The 14,571-nt window shown below is 44.1% G+C and overlaps 1 protein-coding gene and 1 long non-coding RNA gene across 2 annotated transcripts; both read right to left on the bottom strand.

Annotated features, from left to right (window-relative positions):
• Window positions 1-3,092: 3,092 nt before the first annotated feature.
• Window positions 3,093-4,678, bottom strand: LOC119355948. The gene is made up of 2 exons (XR_005171738.1): window positions 3,868-4,678; window positions 3,093-3,673 (listed from the first exon to the last, which is right to left on the bottom strand). It is a non-coding gene; the product is annotated as an uncharacterized LOC119355948 (long non-coding RNA).
• A 1,945-nt stretch (window positions 4,679-6,623) lies between these two features.
• LOC119358038 (U-box domain-containing protein 57-like) lies at window positions 6,624-13,016 on the bottom strand. The gene is made up of 12 exons (XM_037624761.1): window positions 12,795-13,016; window positions 12,522-12,644; window positions 11,147-11,269; window positions 10,204-10,278; window positions 9,990-10,078; window positions 9,782-9,890; window positions 9,621-9,689; window positions 9,323-9,439; window positions 8,406-8,493; window positions 8,062-8,300; window positions 7,254-7,997; window positions 6,624-7,015 (listed from the first exon to the last, which is right to left on the bottom strand). Exons 1-12 carry the CDS (start codon window positions 13,014-13,016, stop codon window positions 6,818-6,820), a joined length of 2,196 nt encoding a protein of 731 aa, XP_037480658.1. The 3' UTR covers window positions 6,624-6,817.
• Between the last annotated feature and the right edge of the window lie 1,555 nt (window positions 13,017-14,571).

The following is a 14,571-nucleotide window of genomic DNA, read 5'->3' as shown; positions in this document are numbered from 1 at the left end:
CGGGCTGAGCAAGAACCATTCTTACCTTCGCAAGGACCGGGCGTAGCCACACTTGGTTCAACTAAAGTTGGAGAAACTGACACCCGCCAGCCACCTGTGTGCAAAGCACGTCGGTAGAACCAGTCTCGCGTAAGCGTACGCGTAATGTCGGTCCGGGCCGCTTCATCCAACAATACCGCCGAACCAAAGTATGACATGCTGGTAAGCAGTATGACTTGTATCGCCCACAACTCACTTGTGTTCTACTCGTGCATATAACATCTACGCAATAACCTGACTCCGATACCACTGTCGGGGAACGTAGTAATTTCAAAAAAAATCCTACGTACACACAGGATCAATCATGGTGATGCATAGCAACAAGAGGGGAGAGTGTGTCCACGTACCCTCGTAGACCGAATGCGGAAGCGTTAGCACAACGCGTTTGATGTAGTCGTACGTCTTCACGATCCGACCGATCCAAGAACCGAACGCACGGCACCTCCGAGTTCTGCACACGTTCAACTCGATGACGTCCCGTGAGCTCCGATCCAGCAAAGCTTCACAGGAGAGTTTCGTCGGCACGACGGCGTGGTGACGGTGATGATGATGCTATCGACGCAGGGCTTCGCCTAAGCACCGCTACGATATGATCGAGGTGGATTATGGTGGAGGGGGCACCGCACACGGCTAAGAGATCAATGATCAATTGTTGTGTCTATGGGGTGCCCCCTGCCCTCGTATATAAAGGAGCAAAGGGAGGAGGCGGCCGGCCAGGGAGAGGCGCGCCAAGAGGGGGAGTCCTACTCCCAGTGGGAGTAGGACTCCTCCCTTTCCTAGTAGGAGTAGGAGAGGGGGAAGAAAAGGGAGAGGAGGAGAAGGAAAGAGGGGGCCGACCCCCCTTGCCCTAAACCAATTCGGTTTGAGCCTTGGGGGGGGCGCCCCACACTTCCCTTGCTGCCCCCATGTAAGCCCATTAAGCCCCCCGGGGGTTCCGGTAACCCCCCCGGTACTCCGGTATATGTCTGAAACCTTTCGGAACCTTTCTGGTGTCCGAACATAGTCGTCCAATATATCGATCTTTACGTCTCGACCATTTCGAGACGAGACTCCTCGTCATGTCCGTGATCATATCCGGGACTCCAAACTACCTTCGGTACATCAAAACACAAAAACTCATAATACCGATGGTCACCGAACTTTAAGCGTGCGGACCCTACGGGTTCGAGAACTATGTAGACATGATCAAGACACGTCTCCGGTCAATAACCAATAGCGTAACCTGGATGCTCATATTGGCTCCCACATATTCTACGAAGATCTTTATCGGTCAAACCGCATAACAACATACGTTGTTCCCTTTGTCATCGGTATGTTACTTGCCCGAGATTCGATCGTCGGTATCTCAATACCTAGTTCAATCTCGTTACCGGCAAGTCTCTTTACTCGTTCCGTAATACATCATCCGACAACTAACTCATTAGTTACAATGCTTGCAAGGCTTATAGTGATGTGCATTACCTAGTGGGCCTAGAGATACCTCTCCGACAATCGGAGTGACAAATCCTAATCTCAAAATATGCCAACTCAACAACTACCTTCGGAGACACCTATAGAGCATCTTTATAATCACCCAGTTACGTTGTGACGTTTGGTAGCACACAAAGTGTTCCTCCGGTAAACGGGAGTTGTATAATCTCATAGTCATAGGAACATGTATAAGTCATGAAGAAAGCAATAGCAACATACTAAACGATCAAGTGATAAGCTAACGGAATGGGTCAAGTCAATCACATCATTCTCCTAATAATGTGATCCCGTCAATCAAATGACAACTCATGTCTATGGCTAGGAAACATAACCATCTTTGATCAACGAGCTAGTCAAATAGAGGCATACTAGTGACACTCTGTTTGTCTATGTATTCACACATGTATCATGTTTCCGGTTAATACAATTCTAGCATGAATAATAAACATTTATCATGATATAAGAAAATAAATAATAACTTTATTATTGCCTCTAGGGCATATTTCCTTCAAATAATTACACTTGCTAGGGGAAGTTACGGAAATTTGGCCTAGCTCATTTACTCCAAACTCTGGCACGCACAAATAATGCTTATACTCTATACAACAAAGAGCAAATATGAGTTTGCATGCTTTTTTTTGATCCACTGCTAGACTTGACATGGGCACCATGGAATCATTTTTGCTACTAAATAATCAACTAATCAAGACCGATGTTGAATAAATGATTATTATATGAAGAAACTACAAAAAATACTTACTTATAAACAAAATTTAATTTCTTAGACATCCGTGTGTTCTGCACTGAAAACATAAAAAAACTATTGTATCTAGTCAAGATGGTTTCAGTTGTTTCTTAAGAAGAAACCGTTCTTCCAGTGATTATCCTCAATAAATGTTACTCCCTAGGTCCGGAATTAGTTGACACGCTCAAACAGATGTATCTCAGATACATCCATTTGTGTGTCAACTAATTCCAGACGGGGGAAGTAGAAGGTTAGATAAGAAGAATATGATGTCAGCTGCAAATATTCTAAATAGTGTGACACATTGCTATGGCTTCTCTAGTCCATAGGCTCTCTCCAAAACAATGTAAAAATTACACATACCCATTTACAAAAAGCCTGTAAAAAATCCATCCTAGAAAATGGAGTTAGGCGGCCTATCCATTCAAGGAAGGTTGCTATAGGCTATATGTAAGAGAGTCAGATTTAGTTCACCATCTTAACTTATGGCAGTATTAGTTAGAGAAACGATAATTACAAAATCAGATAAATAGATCACCTAAAAATAAATCTCAATGACCAGATCAAAATATTCAGAATAACAAACTTTATGGTTGTGCTTAGCAAGTAGTTCTTGTTCTGTGATGTCATGTCGTTGTAGTGTCACATTGCACACTGAATTTGAGTTATTTACAGTAAAACAATTCCAAATATCAAACAGTAAAGTAGTAAATTAGCACCAGATCAATTAAAAATGGCTAAAGCTTTCACTAGGGAGCTCGTTGACGTAATTAAAATCTACTTTGGTAGTGTTTATCTGCAGAATTGGAAAATCAACCACAAGGTGTAAGAGAAGGCATTTCCAGTGAATGGCTCTATGTACTGTTGTTATTCGAATAGGAGAATCATGCACTGCAAGTACATGCACGAAGAATATGTGTTTAGGAAGTGAGGAGTGTGCCGGTGACAGCCCCGATGAAGACATGGTGGGGAAAAAATGCTCCTAAAAAAACATGTTAACAGTGCTTGGCGAGATGGCATGTATATAGCTTCTTTGAAGGGCACTTATAGGCGCCGGTGCGCCGGCCCAAATTTGGGCCGGTCGCCCCGCGACCGTAGGATACAGCGCATTTAAACCGTTCAGATGAATCGCTAAACGCCCTGAATAAAAGTCAAACACGCTGGATCTGTCTCGCCGACTAGCTGGACTCCTCCTCTGCATCCCATGTATTCCGGCCACCCACGCCACTCGACTTCGCCGGCGCTCGTGCCGCCGCGCGCTCCTGTTCCCAGCACTCACCATCTTCAGCCGCAAGATTGCAGCACCAGCGCCGGTGGGTTCCCAACTTCGACTGCAGCTCTCCAATAGCCGGTGCCAGCACGGGATGACCGTGGTTGCAACATCCCATGGTCACCGCCTCCGGCGTCGCCGTCATCGGCCTGCATTATCATGTCTCAACAAATCACAAAGTCAGCAACAAAAATTCCAAAAAAGCCAGTAGCAGCAAAAAAAATCTTCTGTTCCAGCAAAATAAATCACTGAATCCAGCAAAAAATGAGTCGCTGCCCGCTGGTCGTAGCAAAAAATCTCTCTGGTTCCAGCAAAAACAAATGCCGGTTCCAGCAAAACTTACAAAGGGATCCAGCAAAAAAGCGTTGCCGTCGTAGCACGCTGCCTTGCCGGTTGTAGCACGCCGTGCCGCCGGTTCCAGCATTCCGCGCCGCCGGGTACAGCTTTTGAAGGCGCCGGATGCAGCTTTCCCACCGCCGGTTGTAGCTTTCTAAGCCGCCATCGCAGTCGGCACCTCGCCGGTTGCAGCTTCTACGGGCGCCGGTTGTAGCTTCCGCATGCAGAGGTTGAAGCTTTCCAAGCCGCCGGTCGTAGCCCGTCAGACTTGCCGGTGGCAGCTTTTGCAAGGGCCACTCATAGCTTTTGCAGGAGCCGGATGTAGCTTCTGCCGTCGACGGATGTAGCACTGGGGCACCATCATCGCAGCTTCCGGCCACCGCCGTTGCAGCTCGCGGAGTCACCGGATGTAGCTTCTGACGTCAATGGTTCCAGCACCGGCGGACGCTGGTCCCAGCACCGTCACGCGCTGGTCGCAACACCACCACCCGCGGGTCGCCGAATCCACCCATGGGCAGGGGATCTCGGCGCTCCCACAGCTCGTGATTTCCGGCGACATGCGGTGGCGCCTTCTCCACCGCACGCGCACCGCGTCTCCGCTCTCTCCGCGCGGCACCTGACCGGCATCGGCGACCACCAGCAGCGGGAGAAACAGCCGTGCGGCGGCGCCACCGTCACCCCTGGATCGAAGTAGCAGGTCAGCGGCGGGGCTAGGTTGGGTAGGGAGAAGCTCCGGTGAAAGCAACGAAGCAGAGAGAATGAGCGTTTGGGGCAGAAATTTCTCTGGTGAGAGAAACAGAATGAGCGATGGGGAATAGATGCGAGAGGATAAGGTTGGGAACAGACGTAAGAGGATAAGGTTAAATGAGATTTTTTTAAAGAAGAGCGGTGCTGGCTGCATCGTACGATCACAACCCATCGCACGTTTCTGGTGTGACCGGCGCAAGAGCTTGGCCGGCCTGCCGGCGTAAAACGTTTCCCTTCTTTGAAACACACTAATGACTCTGCTTTCTTAATAGTTTTTTTGTAGGAAGCTTTCTAAACAAAATAATGGTTAACAATATCCGATGCTCTTCAATTCAAGTGAAGTCGTGAACTCAAATACTAAAGAAAGAAAATTTTCAAAAAAGTAGGCATGTCCATACTACAATGTCGAACAACTCTTGCATCAATCAAGAGGGTAAAAGTCACAAGTAACTCACAATGCCCTTGCGTATCCGGTAGATTTGTAGCAGATGATTAGATCTTCTCCATCGCCACCTCCGCCATGGTCGACACCTCCTGCCTCCACATCATCACATCGTAAATCATTATCCCCATGTGAGGCAAACAGGTGGCTAGCTTAATCAACTTTCCCACATTCCTTGTTTAGCATCTGGAATCACATAAAAGATAAGAACACTTCGCACAAAGTTTAAAAAAATAGGAGAATAACTTCATGCACAAAGTTTACATCAGACTATATTTTCTTCGTCGCGGACACAGTTCTTGGTATTTTTCTATGAAACTTCAAACCGGGGTAGATTGGACACCCAGATTTGATATCCCAAGATTCCAGTTTTTTTTAATATCTCTGGTATTTTCTGAATTTGATATTCATATAAGGGGGTGGAGCACCCAGAAGCTCATGTGCATTTTCCAGGGAGTGGTTGCCTTTTATAGCAGGGCCTAGGTGGGGATCCTGGGCTGGACTTAGGTGGCAATTGAGGTAGCCTATTGGGCTAGAGAGAGGGAAATGCAGGCTGGCCCAATTAGACATTTTTTTTAGCAATTGTATTTATTTATTTAACCGACTACTGCGACCGCATATTTAATTGTTCAAGCGCCAAACGAACTTCGATTCGGACGAAATTTTAAACGTAGCCTCGCTAGAATATATTGAGGCCGCACAAATCATCCCAAGTCAATCGGAGGAACTGTGTCATTTATATTTAGAAAATATCTTCACTATTTTTTTGAGGAAAGCCATCATGCCGATGAACAGATGGTTGCATTACAGGTGATATCTAGGCTTGTGCAAACGTTGCCAAATAATTTAGGTAGCTTCCAAACATCACAAGAGGTCGATGGTTCGGGGGTCAGTCTCGAGTCAAGGCACGAAGAGAGAAGGGGTTTACTTATTTACCATTTAACAAAATTGCAAAATAAATATTCAATTTAATTATTTGATTAGTGCAATCAATTTTAAGTTGGGGAACACCCCTGGTACAAATAGCATAGCTGAAATGGAGGCAGACGTTTGGCTCTCGGGTGTCGCTGCATCCGATTTTTAAAAAATAGTAATTGCAAAGAAGTCAAAAGATGCTCAAACTTTTTAGCAACAGATATGATTAGTGTTATATACTCGTGTAAATTCGCTAAGGAATGACTTTCATGGTTTGTGGGCGAAAAAAATAATTAACACTACATACAAGTTACCATTCACACTTTTTGTCCTCTTTTTTTTTCAAAAGTCTACTGGAGATTTTCATTGGCAAAACTTTTCATACGAGAAAAACAGAAAGTCAAATTTGTTGCCAATTTTTTTTATTTTTTTTATTTTTCCGCAATTATTAATTTAGTTTTTCATAGCAGGTGCATATGCACCTGACAGCCAAGGGGTATTTTCCATAGCTGGCAAAGCATTAAAAGTGTAAAACCCTAGACGAAGGCAAGTCATATACTCCCTCCGTCCCATATTTGTCGCTGAAATATAGGACGGAGGGGGTACTAGATTGCCAAACAAGGTATAACTGCAAAACATTGCAGAGTAAGATTAGCAGATTGCGAATTCCAAACGGAATTAATTAGTAGATTTTCAACATAACAAGATCAATCCTTGGTTCGTCATGCTACAGATTGTGAACATAACAAGATCGACTAGAGGTAAACTGCTCGCGAATGTACAGGATACCTACGCAGCAAGTTATACATATACATATAGCCATATTGCCCTAATGTCGTCAGAAGATTGAGGTTCAGGAACCTGGCTGCCTCTGCTGTTCATGGTACTCCTGGATGGAAGAGAGGACGGCGCGATTTGGGACGAGATCACGATTTGCTAGCGGCAAGTTCGTCATCGGAGACCTGTTGTTCCCGCCATCAAACCAGCGCCTTATGGCTTCTGCTTCGTAAGTGAATCCATCAGATGCCACTTGAGGATCCTTCATAATATCCTGAAATGTACAGGTTTACCACCCGGCGGTCATTAGGCAGGGAATCTTTTAGACATGCATTATAACCACTCCAAGAAACGAAGGGCAAAATATGTTATTAACTGGCCCCTGGCAGCCTTCAAAATTTTGTTGTCTAACCTGTTTCCACATCAATAAGAAAATTCCTATCCTAGTATAAAAACATATCCCCAGACCCCAAGCTATTGGAAATGATAGAAATGCTGACAAAAGTTATTACCATGCGAATTGGACAAATCAAGTGGCCAGGCGCGGAACTTCCTGTAACTGCCGATTGGACATATGGCCATGGGGCTGCAGGAGGCTTCCTGATAAGGGGCTCAACAACTGGCCATACCTTTGTTAAGAGATCAGGTCGCTTTTCCCTCGTCATTTCCACACAGCTAAGACCAATGACGGCTAACTGCTTGGCTTGTACATAAGGCCAGTTCCCTGCTGATTTATCAATCAGCGTGTGCAAGCTATTATTCTCCAATGCTTCTGAAACTTTCTTTGCAATAGTCAAGGGAGGCAATCCAGTCAAGAGACACAGGATGATAACACCCAGAGAGTAGACATCAGAAAGGGGTGTGAGCTCTCCGGTGGTGAGGAACTCCGGGTCCAGGTATGGCAACCTGGCTGTCAGAGCTGGTTGGTGGTTGCCGGGCTGGAGAAACAGGGTTAACATACCAAAGTTGCAGATCTTGCTTCTGAAGTTGGCGTTGGCAAATATGTTACAAGGACGTAGATCGCCATGGACCAAAGCATGAGGCTCACACGAATGCAGGAACAGCAGCGCAGAACAAATCTCACCGATGATCTGTGTGCGGATCTGCCACGAGAGAGGTGTAGAGCCATTAGCACAAACAATGTGATCTTGGAGGTTTCCGTTTGGCAACCACTCGTACACAAGAGCTGAAACTTCAGAACATTTTCCAATGCAGTTGACAATGCTTGGATGTCTGCCTTGACGAAGAATAGAAACCTGTGATGACCTTATGTTAGTAACAGAATCAGCTAAGTGATACATTAATACAGGCATAGGCTACCTCTTGTTGAAATAAAATATCAGATCTGCATAGCTTGATAGCTACTGTAGTATCGTGTATAATGCCTTTATATACACGTCCATATTCGGTGTCTCCAACCTTACACAGGTCACTGAAGTTCTCCGTTGCTTGCAGCAAATTTGTGATGGGAAACTCGAGGAAAATCTGAGGATTCTGATCCTGCAGCTCATTCAGCTGTCGTACCGCATTGTCTCGCTCACGTTTAAATCGCTGGCATTCTGCATTGCATTGGTGTATCTTATATGTTGCTGCTACAAATTTATAGTGTACTTTTAAACAATGGAGAATGAGAAGTTAGACAAGTTCTTGGTTAGTAGAACTACCCATGTTTGCCTTCTCTGTTTGAAGGTCAGACTGATGTTTTAACCTAGCAACCTCCTCTTCCAGAGCTAATATCTTCCTTTGCTCCCCCTACATGTAATTCTTGTCATTACGTAAACGGCACCTTGCTAGTTGCACAAACTACAAAATACAAGGAACTGCAAGGAATACATAAACGTTGGCACATATAGAGGCAAATCAGATGCCAGCATCATGACATCAATAACAGCAACAAAAAGCATATGTTTGTTCCTCCAAACCCATACTCAACTGTTTACAAAAATAAAACTTGGGAAAAGCTGAAAATAACAACAGAATCAACGATCAGCTTGGCATGAATCATAAAAGGGGAACGAGGGGCAGATATAGTAGGGGTAGATGTTCACATGAGTATATTTGCTTTTCAAACTACCGACGAAATACCGATACGACGATAAGGAAACAGGGACATGGGATACAGCAATTCTAGAAACAGCAATTCAGCGATACGGCGACTATACAAATAATTAATAAAATGTACATAGTGTCAAAAAAGGTCCTAGATTATGGGATGGAGGGAGTATGTAATGATAAACAAAAAAAATGAGATGTGAGATGACATCAAAATATTGCCCCATTAATAAAGACAGTAACAACAGCAGGTAGCAGCAGCCATTTTTTTTCAACATTGCCAGCAGCAACTCAGGAGGCGTATAAAAGAAGCAGCAACAGCACATCAGCAGCAGCCATGTAAAAAAAATGTCGTCAGTCGTGACTCAGACAAATCCAAGAGCCAAACTAGAAAATATACTACGTGATGATGGTATTGCCGAAATAAGGATCCAAGAGAGAAACCTAAAAAAGAAGACGAAAAATATAATCATGCCACCAATAGCAGTGAGCTAGAATTTAAGTCTTCAGAGATGGGAAAGTAAAGCACCGGAACAACTGCCTTCAAATCATGAATACGCTTGAAGAATATTTCAACAGAAGGGTATGCATGGTGGCTCAAAGACTTCGAGCTTTTCTGGTAGCAAATGATATCCCCATGCCCAATCTGCAAGAAGAAAAGGACCAAGAAAGTGTTTAAAAGGGCATGGAAATGTGAAGACGCTTGCACGAAATACATACCTGTTTTTTTTTTTTGAAAGGTCACTGGGGGAGAGGTTCCCCGACCTGAATTTTTCATTTTAAAACGCCCTCAGTTGCAGATATTTACAGCAGAGACAGAGACGAACCTGGCTTTCTGAAAATGTAATATTGGCATCTATGGCTTCACACATGGCAGAAGGTTCGAATTTGATTTCCTGCATATTAAAATGAGAAAACATAAAATGTGGTGGTGAAAAACTGCATTTCAGATTAGTAGTGGCAAGATTGCAGTAAAGCAAAACCTGACCTCATATAATTCCATTTCCTCATCTGCACAAAAACCAGCTAGACTTCTTAGTTTCGGAAGAATATCTGAAGGCCTTGATGAAGCTTTTACAAACAGCATTCCAATATATCTGTGAGCCTCATTCAGAGAACAGAGTATAAATTAAAGATCTCAACTGATAAACAAAAAAGAACAAGAGAGTTTTAACTTCTAAGTAAAAGGTACTGACCGTATCTGCGTTTGTTCTGGGTCATAAAGCTTTAAAAACACTAATCCATCATCGTTGCTCAGATTTTGTGGGGAAGAATCATTGAGCACCTACAAGGAGCCAATAGCGAGAGAATTTAAATAAATAAGCCGTTGGATTGAACAAGAAGGGTCCTTTTTACAGACATCCACAAAGGTAAATATAAATATGTTCAAGTTCAGGTTTCAGGATCAACCTCCAAAAACAGCTTCACACCATCAGGATTCAGGAACAAGAAGGTCCTTGACAATAGTTTATGAAGGCTAGTCATCTGCAAGAGTAATTATTTGTAATTATCCTTTCATATAAGGCATCATTGGTTGCCTAGGTTGCATGAGATAGACAAGCTAGCACAGACTACAACTACAAGGTACGGCGCTGATTGGTTGCGTGTACTTCATAAGTGCGCCAGGCTAGCTCAAACCCTGAGGGGATCCCTTATTCTTGCTGCAGTGGAACTAAAGAAGGCTAATTTGAGTTTCTCCATCATGCAGCATTAGAATTGTGCTAAACTCATGATTAGTTTAGTAATTATCGTGTATTAACTATGAAACATTTGTAAGCATGAATTAAGATATAGTAAGATTATTAGCCGTAACATAAACATTGGCTGTGAATTCTTAATTCTGACTAGCAGGATCTTATCCCTTAAATGGGTGGTTACGCTAGGATGCCCTATAACAGCTTGGTTATGGGTCAGAGGACCTAGGCAATGGCGCTCGCCCTCATCTAAGCACTGGCGGGTGCTCCTAAACAATAATATAGGAAGATACTAGAGAATGTAGTATATTTCTTTCTTCGCACAATAGGATATGGATGATAAGATGCTAAAAAATAGATACACCCATAGATAAGATAAGAAAAAAGACCAACCAGGGAGCAGGGACTAGCTCCTGATGTCACCTTTTTGTAATAAGAAAATAAGCCAGGCATCCTTAAACGAAGTGGGCTGAGTGCAAGCTCGCATAGCCACAGCGACACCCAATTTCCAATAGATAATAAGATGATAACAACCAAACTAACTAGACACAAACGGGCTACTCCCAAAGTTCTGCCAAGAAGAATTGTATCAAGAACCAGTAAGAACATAAGTTGTCTAAAACGGCAACCAGAACGTAGCATGAACAATGCCTTCTTACAGATAGATTGTTTTCTTCGGTAGAGAATGGCCTAACAGGACGCCATGTCCCATTTTGCCTTTTACAAAACAACCAGAGGCGCTGAAATTGAGATGGGATGCTGAACTCTACTGCAATTTCCTCCTGTGAACAACTTAACCAATTAATACTGAAGTCATTATGAACCATCAGAAACAATACGATGGAAAGGAACATATTTGTCTGCTTGCACAAGATATATCTATAAACAACATAAAAATAGAAACTCGTCATTCACTCTTACAATTGATGGAAAATAGAAAACCCTGCTGATCATCTGGAATTCTTCAGCTAAAACATTTGGGGTAGAAATTTCTTAGCAAATTTAATGATACTAGTAATCATGTACGTGAAATGCACGTCAATATTAGGCAATATATCAATTGCATTGCACACTTATGTTTGGCAGCAGGTTGATATTTGGTAGAATATAATTAATTGGTAGCATTGGCGCTGATATCAGGTATGCTATTAATTAGGGGAGGATGCTAACCTTGTTTGCACTAAACACATGGACGGGTGAGATGTGTTGGATCTCCGCAACTCGCTCTTTTCATATTCAATTTAGAAGTATAGAAGTATAGATATAGATAGAATGGACCATACATACTAAAAACTATAAATGCAGCTTGAGCTCCATAGCCCCCTTTCTCTGTTATACTAAGAGAAGATGCTGAGGGGGATGATCATGTGGCACATTTTGTTTTTTGGAGTTGAGCTAGGTGAGATGAAGACAAGTTTAGGAAGCCCCAGCCTAGAGATTCAAGTTGAGGGAGTCAAGTGAGGAACTTGTGATAGTTTAGGGGGTTCTAATGCAGTTTTCTCTTTGCAATAAGGTACACCAATGCAGAGTGATGAAAGCCAATCTCTATATAGCTCTGTTAAATAACATGCAACAAGTCTACGACCACTCAAACCTGTTATACTCCATACTTCATTGAAGAAGGGGTGAAGTGGAAAATTTGTACAGCGACTCATGATTTCCACAATAGACTTACATTAAAAAAAGGGGTTAGCACATCTAGATGTGCTTTAGCAAAACTGTTAAAAAAATCACATGAAAATGGCCTATTACTTAACAACAGAATACAACATAGCACACACCCAGAAGCAGAGATGCTAAAATGCTTGCAGGAGAGGACTAAATGAGAGATCCTCTACCTGCTCAGCACAAAAAATTGCTACGGGCTAAGGCAAGGCCTAACTTCTCCTAAACTAAAAGCCTCGTTATCTCAGCTCCTTGAAGTCTTACGGATAGATCTGTTAAAAAGTACAAAATCCTATAGACCAAATTTAGGGTTTAAGCTTTTTAGTGAAACAGTGGTCCTTCTAGTAGTTGAATAAGGCAAGGTGGTACCTTCAATCGGGACATAGTCGTGTTATCCGGGATCTGGAAAGCCCTCACCCTGTCGAAGTCGACGAGATCAAAATAGAAGCCATCGTTTCCAATGTGTGAGGACAAATCTTCTTCCCTCGCCACCTGGGGAAAAGCGGGCAAAGAAACCTCAAATTAGATCGGAAGCTGGTCATCATAGATCCCTGCACCGCTGCCTCGGATCAAATATTCATCGGCGTAGAAGTTGCGGCATGAAATTGACAAAAAAAACTTCAGAAGAGGGGGATTGCGGACCTTTATGCTGATAGCCCGAGGTGGCATCGCCGCCACGGAGCGGCGAGAAGGAGATGCCGAACTTCGCTCGCCGCGGACAGCTCCCCCTCGAAGTTGTGCGAGGCAGCAGCGCCGGCGTATGCAGTCACCGTGGAGGTTTAACGGGGTGTTTGCGGTTTTCTCTTGTGTGGAGCCCGCAATTTTTTTCCGCTCTCCCACGCCCTTTATTCCCACACCGGCCATCCTCCAAGCCTTGAAGCGTGGGACCCGCGCAGGTCAGAGCAGCATTCAGCTCGGCGACCGTCTACCTAAGCACACAGCACAAAAGGAAGCTGCCGCTTCAGCTCCCTTTTCAAACTTCTTTTACGAAAATAATTCAGATCTGTTACTCCCTAATTTCCGGTTTAAAGGGCTCGTCTCAAAAAAAAAATAGATTTACATTATATTAGAGCAACTTCAACGGGGCGATTCAAACGGACGCACGCTTTATTCGCTTTTCATCCATTTGGGTCGATCAGGCGGACATGTGTGTCCGCTTTTTGATTTGGATCTGCTGGTGCGCCCAACGGAGGCATACCCATTTTCATCCACGTGGCCGAAACAAAGTTAATAAAGTATAATTATACATAAGGTTGGTCGTAATGGAAAGTATCATATACTAGTATCATGCATATGATACTAGGCCTTCTTTGATTTGTAGGATTTTTGTAGGAATTATATAGGATAGGATTTGCAAAGGAAAAATTCTTTTGAAGCCCTTTGGTTTGTAGGAATGAATTCCTATTCCTATGTAGGAATCAATCCTTCACGTTTTGGAGGGAAAAAATATTAGCCTAGACTCAATGAAAAAAATCATATCCTATGCACCAAATGGCATCTCTTTCTCTATAAGAATTGACATGCATGTCATTTCACTTCCTATAATTTTCCTATTTCTATAAAATTCCTATCCTATGAACCAAAGAAGGCCCTAGTGTATGATACTACATCTGTAGTGCATAGTATCATAGATGACTTCATTTATTAGCATGCATGACACATAGTAGCAGAATATTTAATATGATACTCAACCCTCTCTTTCTTCATTTAATTCTATGTCACCTCATAAAATTTGCCTAGTTGGCATGCATGATACTACTTATGATACTTCCATTATAACTAGCCTAAAATGGCCGGTCAACCGTCGGCCAAAGTCCACTTGAACATAACTAAACATTAAAAAAACTCTAAATGCCCGCACGTTGCTCTAGTGGACCGCCTTGCCCTTGCCCTTGCCGTCGTTGTCGTTGCCGCCAGTGAGGTCAATGAAGACAGGAAGCGGCCAACCCAACCAAACGCTGCTTGATAGGTCGCCAGGGCAGCCTCTTCCGACGTCTGCTGCGGTGGCGAACGCACGCTCCTCCTCATGTTCCTCAAGCCGCAATGCCTCCTCGTCGCGACGCAGCTACTGCTCCCGGCGCATCTGCTGCTCGCCGTCGGCCTCCTCCTCGGTGAGCCAATGCGCCTTCCAGCGCTCAAGGTGGGTCGCCTCCTCTTCCAGCGTGGAGACGTAGTAGCAGGGAGGCGCGCTCACCCACTCGCGAAGCTGGCCGGTCCACAAATAGGACTCCTCAAGCCAAGTGGGGGCGGCGGCGACCACTTCCGCGTGGTCATTGGCTCGCACTTCGGCTCCAGCTCGGCCTTGGGCTCGACGAGGGGTGGCACCAGCGGCGGTGGCGGGACGAACATGGGCGTATGGACGGAGTCCCCTGCTGCGGACAAGGCAAGGGCATGCTCCAGCCCATCCCAACAGACGTCC

The sequence above is a fragment of the Triticum dicoccoides genome, chromosome 2A, assembly GCF_002162155.2.
Source record: "Triticum dicoccoides isolate Atlit2015 ecotype Zavitan chromosome 2A, WEW_v2.0, whole genome shotgun sequence".
Taxonomy (NCBI): domain Eukaryota; kingdom Viridiplantae; phylum Streptophyta; class Magnoliopsida; order Poales; family Poaceae; genus Triticum; species Triticum dicoccoides.
The sequence above is the reverse complement of the archived record's forward strand: the minus strand, read 5'-3'. Positions and strand labels throughout refer to the sequence as shown.